This window comes from Triturus cristatus, chromosome 2_1 (assembly GCF_964204655.1).
Source record: "Triturus cristatus chromosome 2_1, aTriCri1.1, whole genome shotgun sequence".
Taxonomy (NCBI): Eukaryota; Metazoa; Chordata; class Amphibia; order Caudata; family Salamandridae; genus Triturus; species Triturus cristatus.
In genome coordinates this window covers 717,602,661-717,622,256 of record NC_140581.1, presented here as the reverse complement: position 1 = coordinate 717,622,256, position 19,596 = coordinate 717,602,661, and the positions used below count along the sequence as shown (strand labels likewise).

The 19,596-nt window shown below is 43.7% G+C and overlaps 1 protein-coding gene across 2 annotated transcripts in view; it reads right to left on the bottom strand.

Annotated features, from left to right (window-relative positions):
- The window catches only part of DMXL1 (Dmx like 1), a 1,781,042-nt gene that overhangs the window by 553,849 nt on the left and 1,207,597 nt on the right, over positions 1 to 19,596 (bottom strand). For both annotated transcript variants that reach the window (XM_085632653.1, XM_085632652.1), the window contains exon 28: positions 2,503 to 2,751. In XM_085632653.1, the coding sequence (XP_085488779.1) occupies positions 2,503 to 2,751 (249 nt within the window). The remainder of the gene's footprint in view (positions 1 to 2,502; positions 2,752 to 19,596) is intronic.

Sequence of the window (19,596 nt, the reverse complement as noted above, 5' to 3'; positions counted from 1 at the left end):
AACTCAATGATATATTTCAAGAGATTACAGTAGCTGATCTACTACAATATTCTTCACAAGTAAGGTTATGTGGCTATGGGCCAACTACCAAAAATGAGAGAGGCATCTAAACTGGGTTATTCCAAAGGCGGGAGTGTGCATGGTGATCGTTTTAGAAGGTGAAAATAGTGGCTTTAGGGAATTATTGAGAGTTTACAAATTACAGGAGGAAACAAAAAGGTTACAATTTCAAGAGGTCAGTGCTAGGGCTGGGTCAGTAATTGAATCAGGAGTTCTGACTCTGCACCGAACACCCAGTGGCATAGGGGATAGAGTGAAATGAGATCAGTTTTGAAATGTAGCAGACAAACATTTTCCTGTGTATAACGCCTTGAGTGGTTGTTTACCAGTTGCAAATATTCCAGGCATTCTATTTAATATTCAATTTGTTAACAAAAAGAGAGCTTTGATTATTATATAATCAGTACAGAGCAAGCTTTCTTATATGTGGGAGAGGAGAAAGTTTTTCTTCCAATAACTGCAATAATTTAAGATTAGTTTAAGGACCTTGGTGTTTGCAGTATTTGGCTTCAGCTCGATAGTTGACTGGATTTTTTGTCTTTGGATCTAAATTAAACTGAGGGACTGAGTGTGTCTGCGTCCTAGATTTTATGACTTTCTCCACTGACTTTCTGAAAAAAAATTCTAACGGTTTAGAAAGAATCGGATGTATGCACCTTTACCCGTGTGAAACCCAGAGTTTATTAAAACCCACTAATATCAACACACATTTGAGGTGGATGATTAACCTTTCAAGCACAGAGTGAAATGCCACATCATTCACATATGGATTTCTTTGCTTGTACTTTCTGGTTCAGCAATATTAGACAGTTTACTGGTCTGTTTTCTGGTGAGAAATCATTGGCGAAGTTAGGCATCAAGTCCATCTCCTCTAAATGCCAACCTAACATTATACATCATTAGGTGTCGGAAATGGTTACCTGCAGCAAGCTCTTGTGCCCCATTCAAGAAAGTAGAGGATGATGGAAAAGGTGAGCATTTTTTATGTTTTATTTAAATCAATGTGTTGAATATAACAGGTCTATAGATAGGCACTGGGATGCTACATATGAAAATGTAACATGAAACAGTTTGCACTTGTTACAATGTAAAGAGAGAACCAAACACAGAGAACACGTGAAAAGTGAAGTGATTAAATTGCTCCCAAAAAAGATAACATTTTCACAATGATACTGAGAGAATTCTAAACTATTGGCTCGTCTTCTGAATGGTGTGAGAAATAGTCAACTGTTTCTTAGCAGTTGGTTTTATTATCTCAATTCACCTTAGTTCTAGGTAGTTGTACCGGCATTGGATGTAATTTACTGCATTAGCTTCAGACATGCTTTCAACTCTACATATATGTGAACTAAGAAAGTTACTTTAAATTGTTCTCAAGCTTTGAATGGTGAGTGGTGTAATCACACTGAGAGGCACGGCAGATGAGCCTCGTCCCAGAATTAAACACACTACTTGCAATCAAGACTCATAAACCTTTTATTACTTATTTTAGCCCTCAGCAGATACGATAATATGCTGAAGGACTGGCATACAAAATAAACATGCATGCACTGTTGGATAACCCAAAATCTTTGAAAAAGTATTTCAGTTATCAAAGAACTGTGGGTCTTACTTAGCCCTTGGTAGTCATCTCGTTGTAACAATACCCTGACAGAGGGCCAACTGTGATATGCAGAGAACTATACCTGACTGGTATCAATCTCACTGCCTTGATCGGAGCTGCAGCTTCGGCGGCTCCTTTCACAGCATTGCTGCTGAGTAGGCATCACCCAAAACTGGTGTTTATTTCAATAAAACAAAAAAATAACAATGGGCTCAGTCGGCTGGGGCATTATCTCTGTTCATGGAGGCCAGTAATCATTTACCCGGGCAATGACGGTCTCTAAATAGGGCAGGGTGACTGTATTCTGACCCAGCAGTCCTCTGGGAGATGTACTGATGGGTCAAGGGTAACCTCCAGCTAGCGGAGTCTTCATCAGAAGTTATCCAGCACTTTCCCCGACTTCAAATAAAGCAGGAAAACCATGGATTTGGTGTGGCAGAAGGAATGCCATTTTACAGAGTTCCTCCTGCTCTGCCACACCCTGAATAAGCCCTTATATCCAGCAGAAAAAGACACAGGTCAGGTGGGAGTGCTGGTAATCTTGTATGGAGTGCCATAGTAGCCATTTTGCTTACATGATAATGACCCTGGAGGTATTTAGTCAGTGATACAGAATTTCAGATGTTTTCCTGTTATTGAGATAATACAATCCACTAGCACAAATGGAAATTTAAAAAGTAAACACATTTTTAATTGGAACATGTTCTAAAAGAATAAAGCTTACTATTTCTGACTATCTATCTACAAGCGACCTTTTTGAAACAAACACCTGGCAAAACATTTCAACTTGCTTTTGCAATATATTTGAAAAAAATAATAAAATACACTAATGCACTTACCTCGATTAGGCTTTAATCGTACTTCTCCTTTCCCTGGAATGCGGGCTCCACCTCCAAACACAGCCGACCACATTTTATCATTCAAAGGATGAGCAATGATACGGAATAATTCATTGCTTGAATGTGTTGCCAGGCCGTGTACAAAAAGACTTAAATAGACTGCTGTTAATATTTCACAGAGCAAAACTGTGAGTCCTGCCTGTGCCTCTTCTCCAGCGAGATTCAGAAGACGAATTAGAGCAGTTATTCCTGAGTCAAGAAGAAAAACACATATTTCAATATATTCTTATAAAAGGTAGTTTTACATTTCAAATCAAATCTTCCTTAATGTGACTCAACAATTCACTGCAAGAAAATGTGCAATGTATTAACAATTATACTTCAGGTAAACAATGTGACACTTTGAAGAAAATAAAAAGATAGAATTACCATTACAAACATTTTACATGACTTGCATACAGGTATTAATTATGAGTATCGATTTTAAGCAGCTATGAAACTGTAAACAGTTTTTGTACTAATGCTGACTGCGTTAAGCTGCTTAGTAACATTGATGCATCTAGCTTTACTATCCCAAATCTCTTGAACAGTGGTATCAGCACCCCAGTTCACAGACTTTGCTTACATGCCAAAAAATCAAAAAGTGCTGAGTCTTTTACATTTAAAACATGATGTAATCAGCTGATGGAATTAATTTGAATGTATGAATATTAAATAGTGAAAATGATACACAAGCTCATTAATTGATTCTCCATAAAGCAGTTATTATCTGCTTAAAAGAAATCTATGGTATGAGGTAGTTGCATATTTAACAAACTGTGTTGTTGAACTTCATATGTGAATTGTGAACTCAGTCACATATGGCTTTTGTGAGTTTTTTAGGTTGTCGAATAAGTTACTTACCTTAAGTAACGCCTTATCTGGTAGAAACAGAATCTAGCCGCAGATTCCTTATCTTAGAATTCTCCCCAGGACCTAGACTGAATCAGTAAATCGTTTTACAGCATGTAGGAAAGTAAGATCTGCTTTCATGGTCACCCCCACTTTTTGCTGGTGTCATTATGTTTTTCTGACTAGTCTGACTGGGATCCCGCTAATCAGGATCTCGCTAATCAGGACCCCAATCTCTGTGCTTCTTCCCTAAGTTGGACATGGTGAGTACTTAGGTACACCCCAGATTGGCTACTGGTGTACCCTTGTAAGTCCCTAGTATATGGGAGTAAGACACCAGGGGAATAGGTAGACCAGGGGTCCCCCATGGGCTGAAGCATGTATTATGCCACCCATGGGAGACCACTCAAATTGTGACTACAGGCCTGCCATTGCAGCCTATGTAAGTGATAAACTACCATTACTTCACGGGCACTACTACGAAGTACCATTATTGAGCATTTTTTACTTCGCAGGATCTTTTTCTACGTATGATTTTACTTAGCACGCTGGTACTTCGTATTTACCGTTACTTCGCAAGTGAATTACTTTGCAGACTATCAACATCGTTGTTTGGAAAAGGAGTCTCTTCAGTTTCCAAACATTTCCACTGACGATGCATTAAGCAGGAGAAGAAAGGAATCACGAATGAAGGGGAAGAGAGGGACCACGAGGAGAGAGGTAAGTGGGGCTGTGTAGTTCTTAGGGTCGTGCAGGGGGTAGTCTTTTAGGTTGTAGTGTTTTGTTTGTGTAGTGTAGAGTAGTGTTTTTGAGTTTAGGGTAATGTCGGGGGTCGTGAAGGGTAGTGTTCGGGAGTAGGGACAGGCTTGGGTGTCGGGGGAGGGATGTGAAGGGGGTAGTGTTTAAGGGCTTAAGGGTTTAGGGTAGTGTTGTGGTGTATGTGTAGAGTAGGGTAGTGTTTTAGGGTTTAGGGAAGTGTAGGGGGGCGTGCAGGGTAGTGTGAGTGTAGGGAGCAGACTGGGGGAAGGGGAAGGGACTTGCTGGGGGTAGTGATTTAGGGTAGTGCTGTAGTGTTTGTGTAGGGTAGGGTAGTGTAATAGGGTTTATGGTAGTGTCGGAGTGTAGGGACAGGAGTGGGGGAAGGGGAAAGGTCATGCAGGGGGTAGTGTTTAAGGGTTCAGGGTAGGGGTGTGATGTTTGTGTAGGGTAGAGTTTTAGGGTTTAGGGTAGTGTCGGGGGGTCATGCAGTGTAGTGTAAGAGTGTATGGACAGGACTGGGGGAAGGACGGCTAGGGGGTAGTGTTTTAGGCTTAGGGTAGTGTAGAGGTGTTTGAGTAGAGAAGGGAAGTGGTTTTGTGTAGTGTAGTGTTTTGATTGGTAAATGTGAATGTGTTGAAAAAGTGGAATGACTCACCAACCCAAAAGCCATATTAAATATATTAAAAGCATGTCAGACATATCAAAAATGATTAATGATTACGTGACTTTTTAAAAAATGTAAAGGGTTTTTAATTATATTTGCGATACCCCCCTACCCAAAAACCCTATTTCCCTGTCATCCCGTCATGGGGGATAGGATAGTATTAGAAATATTTTTTACATACTACGTGAAATAAAAGAGTTGTAATGGTATGCGTATTAATTTAATGCTGAGAAAACGGATTTAAAGTACATTTCCATGCAGTTGCAATGTAAATTAATGCGCAATTTAAACTTGCGCAGTAATGGTCATTGCGAAGTAAAAACATTGTAGTAATGACATGCGTACCAAAGGCTTGCGAAGTAACGTCATATATTCTGTGTGAGATGGTGCTAACACCACTTATGACAGATATAAGTTTCCTTAAACCAGAGGTCACTGCACCTAAAACCTATAAGTCACCCCTAAGGCAGGCCTTTCAATCGTGAAGGCAGGGTGCTTGGTTATAAGTGTGAGGGTGCCCCTGCAAGAGCAGGACACTACAATCCATGGAGTCCATTGAGTCTATTTTCCCGGGTTGCAAGTGCATCAGCCATTTTGATACATAGAGTGGCCATGAGTCATTACGCGATGTCTAATTCTAAACTGGCTGTACCGAACCCTGGTATGTTTGGTATCAAACATGTTGGAAGCATACCCCAACACCACTGCAAACAGTGTTGGAAGTATGATTACATGCACTGTAAAACTCCTACGGGAGCCCCTCAGTGCTGTGGGTACCAGTCTTCTAGACTCGGACAGCAAACTATGGCTGCTGCCGACCAGAGACTTGATTCTGTCCTCCTGCTGTTGAGTCAAGCTCGAGCAGGGGAAGGCAGAACAATAGGTTTCCTGTCACAGAGAGGTGTGACCACCTCCCAGACAGGACTTAGTGTATTGGGATAGGGTGGGGAAGTTTGCCAGTACCACTAGACTGCTTTGAGGGGCCCATTTGGTGCCCTCTTTGCATACTCCAGTTGGAAATAGTTCAGTGAGAAGTTGGCTCCCGCTCTGGTGCGAAACTGGACAACGGACATGGGAGTATCCTCCCCACTGTCTAGCCCCACCTGTGGGAGGGACCCCTAAATCGTCCCAAACCTTTCCTTAGGGTACTTAAGGGCTTACCTGTCGGGGGTTCCTTAGATTCATCATGGGACACGATTCAGATCCGAAACCACTTCATCTTCAACCGTCTGGGCACTTTGGACTTTGCTAGACTTCGCTTTGGGAACCGAGAATGCAAATGAGAAGACTCCTGCTGCTCCTGGTCACGTCGTCCTTCCAGTCTTCTGCATCATATGTGTCTGTGCTCCATGCAGGTTTTTCTACAGGTCTGTGGACTTCCAAGACACCCGAAGGAATCTCCCTTAAAGAGAAAGAGTCACTTCCCTGCATCTGCGGCCACCACAACGAAGCTGACCAGTCTGCTGTTCCTGAGCTCCTACGGACTCAGGAAGGTTCAGCAACACAGGTGGTGGTTCTGCAACTCCCTCAAGGCCTGAACTGTATTCATAGTAAGTTTGAATCCAGTTTCCCTCGTCAGAACCCCTGGAACAGTACCCTTATGCACTGCACCGACTTGCCGTTGCCAAGGCTTGTTCACCAGAGATCTTCAGTCTTCAAGAAGATCCAGCCTCGAGTATCTCCTGCAACCAAGATCTTTGCCTGCACCGTAGGCCTTCATCGTTTGGTAAGCTGCTTGAGGTCCTCTTGCAACTCCTGTGCCTTCCGCCCGTGGGTCCTCTTAACGGTTTTCTTTGGCTCCAGTGGGCTCCCCTGCTTGCTCGGGTCTGGTCTGACTTGCCTGCTCTTGGTGAGTCGCTTAGACATTGCTGGTCCCGCCACCGCACCTTTTTCGCATACTACATTTGTTGCCATTGCCAAGGCTTGTTGGTGCTCCCGACGAACACCGACCCCCCTGGCTCTTGACATCTGAGATGGGACAGCTCTAAAAAAACTCCTGGCCTTCCCCAGTGTCACCCGGTCCGCACAGCTGCAGCTCCAAGGGCACTGCCAACTTCCCTGTATCTCCGACATTGGTGGGCATTCGTCTTCGTGCCTCCTGGTCACTCCTGAGTGGCATAGACTTTATCCCCTCTGCTTGCAGGTACCTCTCATCCTGAATCCACCTTTGGGTTCCACCAGACTCTTTCACCTTCGTCGCCAGCGGCATCTTCAATGAAGTCCTCCATTGTGGTCAACAGCGGTTTCCAAAGTGACTTCGCACCTATGCACCCGGCTTCCTTGGTGCAGGTATCCTAGTTCACGGGGTATCCACAGGTGGGGAGACTCTCCAATCTTCCATATTCCTCTGGGTCCTCTGGGAAGGGTCATTCTTCTTAAAAACTGCAACCGTGACTTACCCATTGACATACTGAGCACGCGGTCGTGTTCCCACTCAACACACGGCCTCCATGGGGTTCCTGGGTACTTACCTTGGGTGGTTCCTTGGGTCCCCGGCTCTACTACGTCGTCTGGGTTCAATCTCAATTTAGCTCGTAGTTCGCATTCCACTATATTAGAATATGGTTTGGTCTACCCCTGGAGACCACTGTGTATCTGTGCTACTTACGTGTTCTATTATCAAAGTATTGAGATTATATCTCCGGGTAGGAGATATTGCCATGTGATAGTGAGTGTTTATAATAAGTACATAGTTTTATAACTAAACTGTGTGGTTCTTTTTCACGTAACCTACACTATGGGATTAGTACTGGTAAAACAAGCTGCTTTACACTCCTTCTGGACTAAGCCTGCAGGCTGCTCGCCACAGCTACCACTTAGAGAGCTTTCTAAGGTTGTCTAATGCCACTAAAATCACCATGAGGGTTGTCTAGATTAGTACAGGGTGCTAGACTTACATAAGTGAGCACCATATACTAAGCTAGCCTCCTACTCAGCAATACCTCTGTGCGTCGGTAGAGGGTGTCGAGTGACTCCGTAGCAACGTCGTACTCTGGACACTACATCAACGGAGTCCATATAAGCTCTCCCCTGACTTTGACGCCAGTTTCTTCTGGGACTATTTTTCACACCAAAAACATGGAGCCACCTATAGAAATTGCTTATGGAAACAGTGTGCCAAAAAAGAGACATCTTTGTGTTAAATAAATACGAAGTCCTAAAAAAAGGTATCTGAATGCCAAGAAAGGGATCTTGTGGGTAACAGGACAATCAGCTTTCAGAGCAGGGAGGATGGGTAGGTCGTTATGGAATCTGCAGCTAGATCTAGTCTCAACCAGATAAAGCGCTACCGAAGGTAAGTAACTTATTTATCTGATAGATATCCAGCCGCAGATTCCTTATCTTAGAATTAGATACTCAAGCAATACCATCCCTGGAGGAGGGTCTGCTAACTGAACTCACAAACGATCCCTGAATAGGATTAACCGGTCTGTAATGAGATAAAGGGACCAGGCGGTCCTAAGAATTTAGGTGAAGCAAAGAAGATGCTCCACCAGAAGGATTGTGGGAAGCCTGTAGGGAGCTGAAGTCTGCCAGACCGTGAGAAGTACGTGAAAAACATTACCCACAGCAGAGGGATAAGAAAATGTTGGAGAAAACACTTCATAGAAACAATAATAGCATGTAGCCCGGACAAAGGTATTCAACCCATGACTGGACAAGGTTAAAGGACCAAGGACATCAGCCCATAAAACTGAATTAGAGCTCCAGCTCCTTATCGTTGAAACTAGTATGTGAGCTGTTCCACACTTTCCATGATCAACATTTAACATAAACGACACAGTTATTTTCATGTGACTCATTAACCATTTCTTATATAAATTGCCACTACAACCAGGAAGTGGGACGTAGTTAATTAGATTAGTGTAAGCTATACACCCGTGAAGTGAACCAATAAAAGAATGAACTGGAGAATATATGGACATCTGGAAGACTCACATTACTGTTTTTTGTACACTACTGCATGTGCTTAGAGGCTTGTGTCACTTCCTCTGTATATTTGCCTGGCTATTTCTTGCCTCCTCTTCTACCAGGTACGTAGTTCGAGATCCATTCATCTTTCCACTGATACCACTCATTATCTTTTCTCATTCCTTTTTAGAGTACATAATCTTTTTAATGCGGTCTTTGACTCATTTCTCTTCTTCACCCAAACTTTGCATATATGCTTCAGATTAACTTTCTGCTATCCAACTTTGTATAACTAACAGTCTCTTCACATCAGGCACCACAAAACTAGAATTATTGATTTTAAGAGCTGCATGCAGAATTTCAACAGAGACAGAATGGAAGTGGGCACAAAGATGGACTCTCGCACAGAGGCACAATACAAAAAGTAATGGAGGGTCAAAGGTATGAAATTCACAAGATACGACTATGTAATGGAGCTAGTGATATTGGTTCGCTAGACAGGGTACATCATTCATAGTTTTTGAAAAATACCCATCAGTAGCTCTTCCTGGGCGCCCTTTTCATCATGTGGGTTCCTTCTAACCATGAAGGATAGGAAAAGAGTTTAGTCATGAATGACAACATAGGAACCAGTGATGGTATAACTGGGTCACAGGGGGCTACTGAAAAGCAGTGCGAGTAAAAAAGTGAAATAGTGCAAAAGTGCAAAGTAGTGATATTAAAATTAGATGGCTCTGAGGAAAGTACTTATTTATTTGAGACCTCAAAGTCTCTAAAGCTTAAAAAGAGCGAAATTGGTAGTTTTAACTAATAGCTACCAACAGGGGACCAAGAGGTGCTTTGGTGCAGCATAGCCACTTTGGAAGTCCAACAGAGTGAACTCCAAGCTTAGCAGGAGGACCTGGAGGACCGCATCTGCAGAAATAATATCCGCATTCAGGGAATCCCTTGGGAGGGCGAGGGGGGATGAGAGGGAAGACATCATGGCCTTTACAGAGGACTTGCTGGAGGCCATTCAGGGAGGCTCGGAGGAACAGCCTCTGCTCCTGGATAGAGCCCATCGCACCCATGTCTGGCTGCCTGGACAACACTCCTGAATTTTAACCAAGAGAAATACACACTGCAAATCTTCCCGGACCTTTCCCCTCTGATGCTGAAAAAGCAGAGAGACTTTAAGCCGGTCACAGAGAAGTTGCAGGGGCTCAAGTACCATGAGAGTCATCCCTTTGAACTTCTTTTCCAGTAACAAGGCAAATAATGACTGGTGTGATTTGTAACGGAAGCCAAAGGCATGCTGGGCTTGCCAAAAGGGTCCCAGAGCCGGGAGCTCCAACCCTCTGCGCCAGTGGAACAGGGCAGCTGGTACCCAACCCGGAGCAAGGTCGGTAGACATGGCCGAGACTGCTCCGGTAAAGCAAGGGCCCTCCACATGGCAAACGAGATCATAATGCATCTGCAGAATATGAAACAGGAATGCGACCAGGCCTCCAATGGCCCTGCTTGGCCATCCATGGTACTCCTGACACAAGATCTCCTTTTAATTTTGATGTTGGAACTCAGTGTCATGTTAACCTTTTGATTTCCTTTGAAGGGTCCGCGGGCTCGGGCAGGACTTACCTGTTTGTTATTCATTTTCCCTCGCTTTGAGAGCTTGCTTGGGTTTTTTAGTCTTACACCGCTGTGCCGGACTTCCGGGCCTCTTTCCCGGTCTGCCCTCACACAGTTAGGGGCTGTACTCTACCTGACATGACACCTTATTGGAGTTTGATGGGGATTCTCATCTGTCTGCTGATGGAGAGGCTGCCACATAGGGCCCTGTTGGCCCGCTTGTTTTTTGGGGAACTTTCCCTTTTTTAATTGTTTACTTTGTACACTCGCCCAGATGCTCAATTGGGGGCTGGACTGGTCATGTGGGACTCCTACCCATTGGACATGCCCAGGTGCTCTGGCATGATCAGTGCAGCTTCTGCACCACTACATTTACACTGGTTAGGATATGGGGACCCCGACTAGTACTAAACTCTTTATAACCTTGATCCGAAAGGAGCGCTTTAATTCATCAAAATTCCCAAGTTAATTACTCTTTATGTAGCTCAATTCACAAAAAGTCCATAGGCAGTTTTATATGTATCCAATTAATGCAGCGTCTGAACAGGGTCCAGGGTTCATGTCCCTGTTCATTTGAGCGGGGTCGCTCCGGCTCCCAGATGCGGAGGGAGGCACGAAGTCGACACTGGCTCTGGCTCTGCAGAACCGTGCCTAGAGCTTTAATGCTCCTTACCTCTTTCGTCGACGGACGACAGTTAAGGCGAAGCTGAAGTCCACTTGGACTTCTTCGTTTCGTGCCTCTTACCCGAGTGTCCTGAAGGGCTTGAGTGGGATAAAGAGGACTGTGGGGTCCGGGAGCAGTCTCGTGACCTCCTCTTCTTAAATCGGGACCTCCGCGGAGACTCTCTGGATGGTGCCGACTGCCAGCCCGCAAGGAGCTTCATAGCCTGTTCCTGTAAGACTTTCGGAGCCATAGCCCGACAGTTCGAGTACAACTTTGAATCCTGGTCACGCACAAGACACCAGAGACAGACGAGGTGGGGTTCAGTAACCGACATCATGCGGTGACAGGCACCGCGCGGCTTGAACCCTGTTTTCGAAGACATCCTCACACAAGAAGTTGGAAACATTTTCAAAGTCAAGCAAAAAGTCGAAAAGAGGCCAGTCCCTGGATATGCGCTTAACTGGCTCGGTAAGAAAAGAACTGAGTCTGCACACCTAGGAGGCGCCTATATATTTGACCGCAACTTCATAACCGACACCAATGACGCTGACGATGTCAAATGGAACCACCCAACAGCGCACGCTTGGGGTATCGCTTGAGCAAAGGTTTCCGGATCTAGCCAGACGGCTGGGAAATTCAAAGGTAAGGAATCTGCAGCTATAAGTCTCTATCAGATTGTGTTCCTTATGTATTCCCTGTTGTGTGGCCTTGAATTGGCACAGTTATCAAACATTGCAATGTCTGATTATGTCCAAATAGAACTGACCTGGTCCCTCTGGGTGAGCCCCTCGCGCACACGACCTGCCGGCGCCTCCCTGCCAGTTGTTGTGCGACCCAGTGGACAAAGCTACGTTTCAATATGCCATAGATGAGTACTTCAACGCAATGCCCTGCCGGACACCCCTCTCCACATACTTTGGAACGGTTTCAAGGCGCAAAAGGGGGTGTCATCTCCTCCGTTGCTATAGCTAGAAATTGCAAGGTGTGCTTACTTGAAACTAATCTAACTGAGGAGATTTGCTCCTTGGAGGGCATTAACAAGCAAAACTAAATGGCAGTTGGCAGTGTTATAAGGCCAACTACAAGCCCATCTGGTTAACAAAGTGGGCTGCACCATCAATATGCTCGCTCACACATTGCAAAACTGCATACAGGAGCCCTGTGATGGGTGATTCGTGAACCGGACAAACAGCAGGCCAACTATGGGAGGTGAAGACCAGGCCACTATACACTCGTACTCTTGGGACTGTCCTTGGCCGCCCTTAGAGCCACAGGCAACCCTGGATTTTGAGGCCCCCTTTATGTTGGCAGAACTTAATAAAGCTCTAGGGGGACCCTACGTGGAGAAGACCTTGGGCCCAGACAGCCGGCCGGACACTTTTTACCCCTACTTGAGAGACCACTTGCTTGGGCTATTTAATTCCTTCACTTACAGTAATTATACCCACTATATAAGTGGCCAAAATTCCATTGATCCCTAAATCTGGTAAAGACCCTACTCGTTCCCCCTATTACCGGCCCATTGCATTATTAAATACAGACCCCAAGTTTGACACCAAAATGTTGGCCAATCGGTTGGAACCCCTCCTGCCTGGCTTGATTGATCTAGATCAAGTGGGTTTCATCCAACACCGGCAGTGCCTGGACGTCTCACCCACCTGGTAGAAAAGACCTTTATGCACAACATTCCTGCCCTACTCCTGTCCATAGATGCTGAGAAGGCATTCAACAGTGTCAGGTGGGCCTTCCGAAGGGCTGTTCTTATCAAGATATGGCTCAGTCCCGTAATGGTTAGCAAAATCATGGACTTATTGCCGAGCCGACTGCCACCATCTGGGTGAATGGCCAACTCACTAAACCCACTGAGTTTCAGAGCGGCACCCAGCAGGGCTGCTTCTTGTCTCTTGCTTTTTGCCCTGGTTGTAAACCAGCTGGCGATCCAGATTCGCCAGGCACAGGACATTGCTGGCATACTGTTCGAAGGGCGAGAACACATGGTCTTGCTTTACGTAGATGATCTCCTTTCGACTCTGACCGAACCAGTAACCACCCTCCTGGCAGTGGTGCAGAACCTGATGGAGCTCAAAGTAGCCTCACGATACAAAATCAACATGGCCAAATCACAGGCACTTAACCTGACCGCCCACCACAACAACTCCCGCAACTACAGAGACTGACCCCCATCCAATGGGCGACCTACTCCATTCAATACTCGGTCCTTACTATCACTAGCTCTTTGCAGACTTGGACCTGGGCTAATTGGTCACGTGGCCACAGGCCATTGTGGAGGACATTGCATGTTTCCTGGCTAGGCCTTGTAAACATTGTCAAAATGAACATCCTGCCTCAGTTGCTTTATCTCTTTCAAGCGACCCCAGATCCCCATCCCTGCAGAGGACATTGGAAAGATACAACAAAATCTTTGATCCTTCATCTAGAAAGGGAAGCAGCTGTTAATACCTTGGTCATGCTCCCCAGAAATTGCCCAACCTTTCAGATTACTACTGGGCAACCCATCTACGCTTTTTTTTTTTTTTTTGACTTTGCCATACTGCCCCCTCGGGATTTCTGCTTTTAGGCCTTTCATACCACAAGGTTTAGAAATTCCCTCCCTTCCCACCTGCCCTCGCTTTGTTTTTCTCTCGCTTTCTTTTCCTCCCTTACTGCTACTTACCTACTACTATAAGTGGTACCATTCCTCCCACTTTCTTTTTGTTTTGCTGGAGAGCCTTTCCATGGATTTGATTTCTTCATTGTCTTGTAGTCCACCTTTGGGCCCGTTGGCCTCTTGTTCTTAGTCTAAGATGATACCGAACGGAGCTTCACTACTGCCCATCCTACAGTCAATTGTTCCTCCGGGGGGTTCCTTCTAGAAGCCTGGGCAGGAGACACACAACAGGAATGCAGGGCTTGCCTTTCCCACAATGCCTGAATGTACCATGATGCCCTTACTGGGTCATTGTTGTGACCTTGTTACTGCTCAGCTGTTTTACTACCTGTTAATTTGTAGATCTTGATGCCTGCACCATGGCTAAAGATATATTGTACATGCAAAACCTTTCCAATGCATCACTGTCCCTCCGAGGCCTGCTCTTTCTCCACAGAGCCGATATTTGAATGCTCTGTTAAAAAATTCAATTAACAGATTCGCAGAAAAAAAAAAGTTAACTATTTTGGCTGCTACATTACACATTTCCCTCAACTCTGGATTAATCCCCATCTTCCTTTCCAACATCACCTACCATTTTAGTATTCTATCTTGGCACCATCTTTAATTTCCTCCTTAGCCTTTATACACTTTTCACTTTAAAATCTTTAACTTACATAAAATCAATCACAATTTTAAGCGAATCAACCCTTACAGTAATTTTTTCACTTCTGGGCTATGCTTTAAACTGTTCACTGACTTACCGCACAATGTATGCCTCTCTTCAGGTTATTGAGAATACAACTGTCTAGCATCGCTTCCACCTCCCATACGCTTTAAAAATCTGCTCTGGAAACTCATCTTCTATACCATTCAATCTCCTCCTAAATCAAATTTAGTGCTCTATGCCACTGTAGCCAAACAAATCATTATCTTGTTTCTTCCTGTCCCTGCCCTCTGAACCTTATGTTCAGCAGCATGTTTGCTTTCAAACATCTCACAAATTCCACAAATACTCCTTGGCAATTTCCCTCCTTTAGATTAATGATCACTAAATACAGAAAGGTCCAAAGGTAAGGGGTGTGGAACTACACAATAAAAGCAATTTATACCCCAGAGACGTTTTTCTGCCTAGAAACACTGGGCTGATGTAAAAGAAGAAGCTGATTCACCCAGAAAGGAAAAATACAAGAGCAAAAACTCTAAGAGGCTCCAGATGAAGGAGAGTTATAAGATTCTTCTCTCCAAGGCAGGGAAAGAAGCAGAGACACTACTTAGAAGCCATTGATAACACAGATATATATGATCCAGAACTGCAATTGGTCTACACTAGAAAGGTGAGATTGTGAGGATGAGGACTCGTGACCTGCTCAGACCCAATGAGGAGCACCTTATTCCTTTTTCAGTTGATCAAAGACACAAATGAATACGATTCTAATAAGCCATAGATGTGGTCAGAGATCGAGAGCTGTATTTGGGAGTGGGGCAACCACTTCTAGGCAAACAAAGGGGTAATGCAGGCATGAAAAGGTGTGTCCGATAACCGGTTAATCCTAAGGGAGTACCTATGTCACAGGTCCAATTTCTTTCAGAACACAAAGACAGAACAAACTTGAGAAACGACAGAGGGTGGCTGTTTTGACTGGGAAAAACCAAGATGAACTATATCGTACAATCCTACAACTGAGTATGCACATTTATTACACACCATGGGGAAGCTGAGTAGTTTCTCCATTTTCATATGCCTTATAATCCACATTACCTTGTTCAACCTGGTAATATGATTCCATCCTCCTTTCTACATCTTGTTCTTATACAGTGGAAATATTATAATGAGCATTACATGACCAGAAATGGCATGTACAAATGCACCACATGAAGATAGGGGATATGGACACACTTGACAGGCAGTACAGTAAACTGCAAAGCTGAGCTCTTGCATGTGAAAGAGCAGATATTTTTGACCTTCATGAGCAACATAGTTACTAAGATTTACTTTTGGATCTTTGATACAAAATGCATATAAACTTTAGAAAACAGGTAGTAAAAATAAAGTAATAAAGCATAAATGTTTCAAGTTCTTCATTTTAAATTTATGAAAACATGACTTCTGGTCATTGCCAAACATACATCAATGGATTCTATTTTACTTTTGCCAATTTTCTTCCAACACTCAAATCTCACTCACTGGTTAATCCATAGTGGTCCTTTCCAATAACCTTATCTTCATCACAGCAGTAAAAAAAGTGTCACTGTTAAACTGACAAGGAACGAAGAGAGTGATTACTTGCAAAAGCAGCATGAGGCTCAGGAAGTCATTGAAGCATATATGTACCTTTTTCCACTCTTAAACCCTCAATTGCACTCTGGAATTAAGTATGTTGCAGAGGCAACACTATAAAAGGTGTACATGGCTGTCTTTCTACAAACCATGCATCACAATTGAGGTCTTAGATCAAATGCATTTGCGCAACAATGCCCCAGAGCTGAAATGAAAGCTCTTTGACTTAGAATTTCAACCAACCTTTTGTTTTAACCAATACATTTCTGCTTGACACAAAGCAACCCTTAATCAAAGAAAATTTATACTGCCCTAGTTCTTTTCCTGGGGTACCTTCCGTGACCACACATAATGTACTCACAAAATCTGGTTCTGGCCTGGCGCTTCATTGTCCTTACTTCTTCTCCAAAGTTGAGAAGATTGCCGATCAGATCAGTTTATCTTAATATAGCATTCCCTAATACCACTACTGCTAAGCCATCCAATTTAGATGAGGACATTTGACAAAGTGTCCTTAAAAAATAGTCTTTTAAGTGATTAAAACTGGTTTAATTGCCCTACAGAAGCTTCCCTTTTAATTCAAATAAAGCATTGAGACTTTCAATCTTCTCCTAACCAACTGGCAGCCTAAGCATAAGGTAGGTCACTCTTTGGACACTATTCTTTTCTACACTCATTGCAAGAGAAGTTAATGATCTCATTCCACTTAATTGGAACAACCACTTTGCGATTCCTTTAGTTATTCATCCAACCTGAATCTCCTAAGCTGATGCCTCAAACTGAGTTCTGTTATAGAAGGAGCTGGAACTACAAGTTCACCAAGATATCTTCCCCCTTTAATACTCACCACAAGCTACTTTCAAACCCCAAACCAGGTTATATTTTTAATGGTTTAAATGGTTGAAGGACACTCTAGATATCATTATTCCTTAGTAACAACACAAAATACGTAGACCCCAGCAACAAAATAATTGGTTAGGACGTAATGGCGCAGACATTATGATCTTCAAAGTTAAAGTTATCTAAACCATGTTCTACAAAACTGAAAAAGCTTAGTTATCTTATCAGACATCCAAAGCTTCCAATATATTAAAAGAACTCCCTCAGGCTATTATAACATCAGTTGTTCCTTCAGAACACTATGCAATTATTTGGCTACATTCTTTGAAGCAACTATCTTTAAAATTCACACAGATCATAGAAGGTGACAATGCCTTTGAACATGTCCACCTGGAGCTACACAACAGCTGCCTCACCTCAGGGCTCTTGTTGAATCAGTACCATCACTTCGGGAAAGGCTCTTACTAATCTTGTGAATACCTTCTCCACCGCTAGGTATCCAGGCAGTTTTTTCCCAGCTAAATGAATGTAAGGATCATTACTAGTAGACTTTTAACTGCAGAATCTTTATCCTTTGAACCAATACCAAAGCACTAACCCCCAAGATAATGGGCCTGAAAAATGTATGTTGCACCAGGAAGAGAAATAGTAATGCCAGGTGAAGGTATGGAGAGATGTCCATGTAAGAGCTTCACAGACGTCCAACATCGGAATGCCTCTAGCCATGGTTTTCGCCCTGGTGAAATTAGCTCCAAAACCCTCAAAAGGCTTCTTCTTGGCCAAAGCAGAGCACAGCTTAATGTAAAGGAAATCCACTCGATAAGGTTGTTTCTGTTCGGTTTTTCCTTTTTTTGCATGGGCAAATCCAGAAAAGAGATGATTGTCTACCTAGTGTTCCTTAGCCCTAACAATAAAGAAACTAAGGGCCGTTTAGGGTGCAATCAGCCTCTACTCCTCCTTTAAGGGTAGAGGCAGAGAGAAGAACTAGGGAGCCTGATGGGCAGTCCCACATGAAAAGGCAACACAACAAGACCCCAAACTGCTGTGACTGCCACTGCTCACGATGAAAGGTAAAAAAGCCTTAAGGTGGACAGCGTACAGCTCCAGAAGGATGTTATTATGACACTGCTCGACCGGAGACCACAGTCTTTTAATATCCACCATGTCAAGGTGATCTTTGCTGCCTAGAAATGACAAGCTCTGGATGGGCAGGCAGGCAGGCTTGCCTGCCCAATATCAAGCTTGCATTTTCTATCCACCATTGAAGGTCCTGAGCTGCCTTTTCTAATATTCAGATGTCTGAGCGAGAACCTCAGTTTCAAGTCCAGTGAAAGCATAAGTTCCACTGCAGAGCCCATATGGCAACAGGCATGAGGAATCTGAAGTATACAAAATCACAGGGCCCCTCAGAATCCTCCAGGCTAGAACCAAGGCACTAGTACAAAACATCAGCCTCACATCCTGAATGTCCCAGACTAGTTGTGAGGGTAGAAAGGCTTTCAAAGCAAGCATGAGCAGGGTGGCCCTTTTTAAGGGAATCCTCTGCACAGGCCAAATCTGGTGTTTCAGTTCATTGATGACGAACCCCAGTGAGAACAGCAATGACATTTTGATTTTCAAGTGGTCCAAGACCAACAGGCAAACCTGTCTTCAGCAGCCAAACATCTAGGTATGGGAAAAACTTGACCTTATTAAGGGGAGGCACGGTTAGGCCAACGAGTAGGGCAGAGTACTGGAAGTCCTCCAATCCCACAAGAACATAGAGGAAATGATTGTGGAACTGCAGGATTGCCACATGAAAGTACACATCCTGCATGTCCAAGGATACCATCCAGTCTTGCAGATCAAAGGCAGCTAGGATATGCATGAACATATTGCAAAGCATGAGATGTTAAATTGGTTTTAGTCCCCTGTTTTGGGGAACCAAGAAATATGGGGACTAACATACCAGCTCTTCTCCACCTTAATTTCATCCCAGACAAAAAACATCTGACACCACTCTTGCTAGGATGGCAGCATAATGTGCTGATGTCCGGCAACAAACTGGAGGGAAGAGTAGAGGGGCTGACAAAAGGGGAGAGCATAACCAAACTGGTCAACCTGAATGACCCACTGGCCCAAAATAACTATACGCCAGCCCGGTCGGCAAAAAATTAATTCTGTCCCCAAGGGTCCCATATGACAGTGAAAGGGAACTAAAGCTGATTTGTGGCGTTTGCAGAAGGTGAGGAGGAGGACAGCTGTATCTGCTGGTGACCTGGGTCTTAACCACCACCCATTCCTCTAGAGAAACAAAAAGTACCTCAATTTCTTGAGACTATCCTTCAGTATGTGTCTCAGACAGATAACTTCACATCTGAGGGTCCATTTAAACATTTCTGACGGATAGAATATTCTTCCTTAGTATGGAAATTTGGGAAACAGATCACATATGGGTGTTTGCAGCATTTTCATTTCCAGCCCAAGGACATTTCACAAAAAAAGAGAACTTGCTTGCTAGTCTCTGTCGAGAATAAAGGTTAAAAAGCTGGAAAAAAACTACCAAACCTCTCTCAAGAAGCCCTCGAGCCTTAAGAAATATTTGAATGTAACTAAAACAATTACCAAAAAGAGACTTTTTAGAAAACAAAACTGTGTTAACCAACCCAGAGGATTGCCCTCATGAACCAAAAAAACAGGAGCTTTGAAACAACTTCCAGTAAAAGTCACACTTCAATAGAGAAGCTGCAGGCTCCATTAAGGAGTAATGTGCTACTGTAGCTTTTCAAGTCTGTGGCTTACTTGACATAATTTCAATGAACTTCTTACATATTCGGCAATGCAGTATA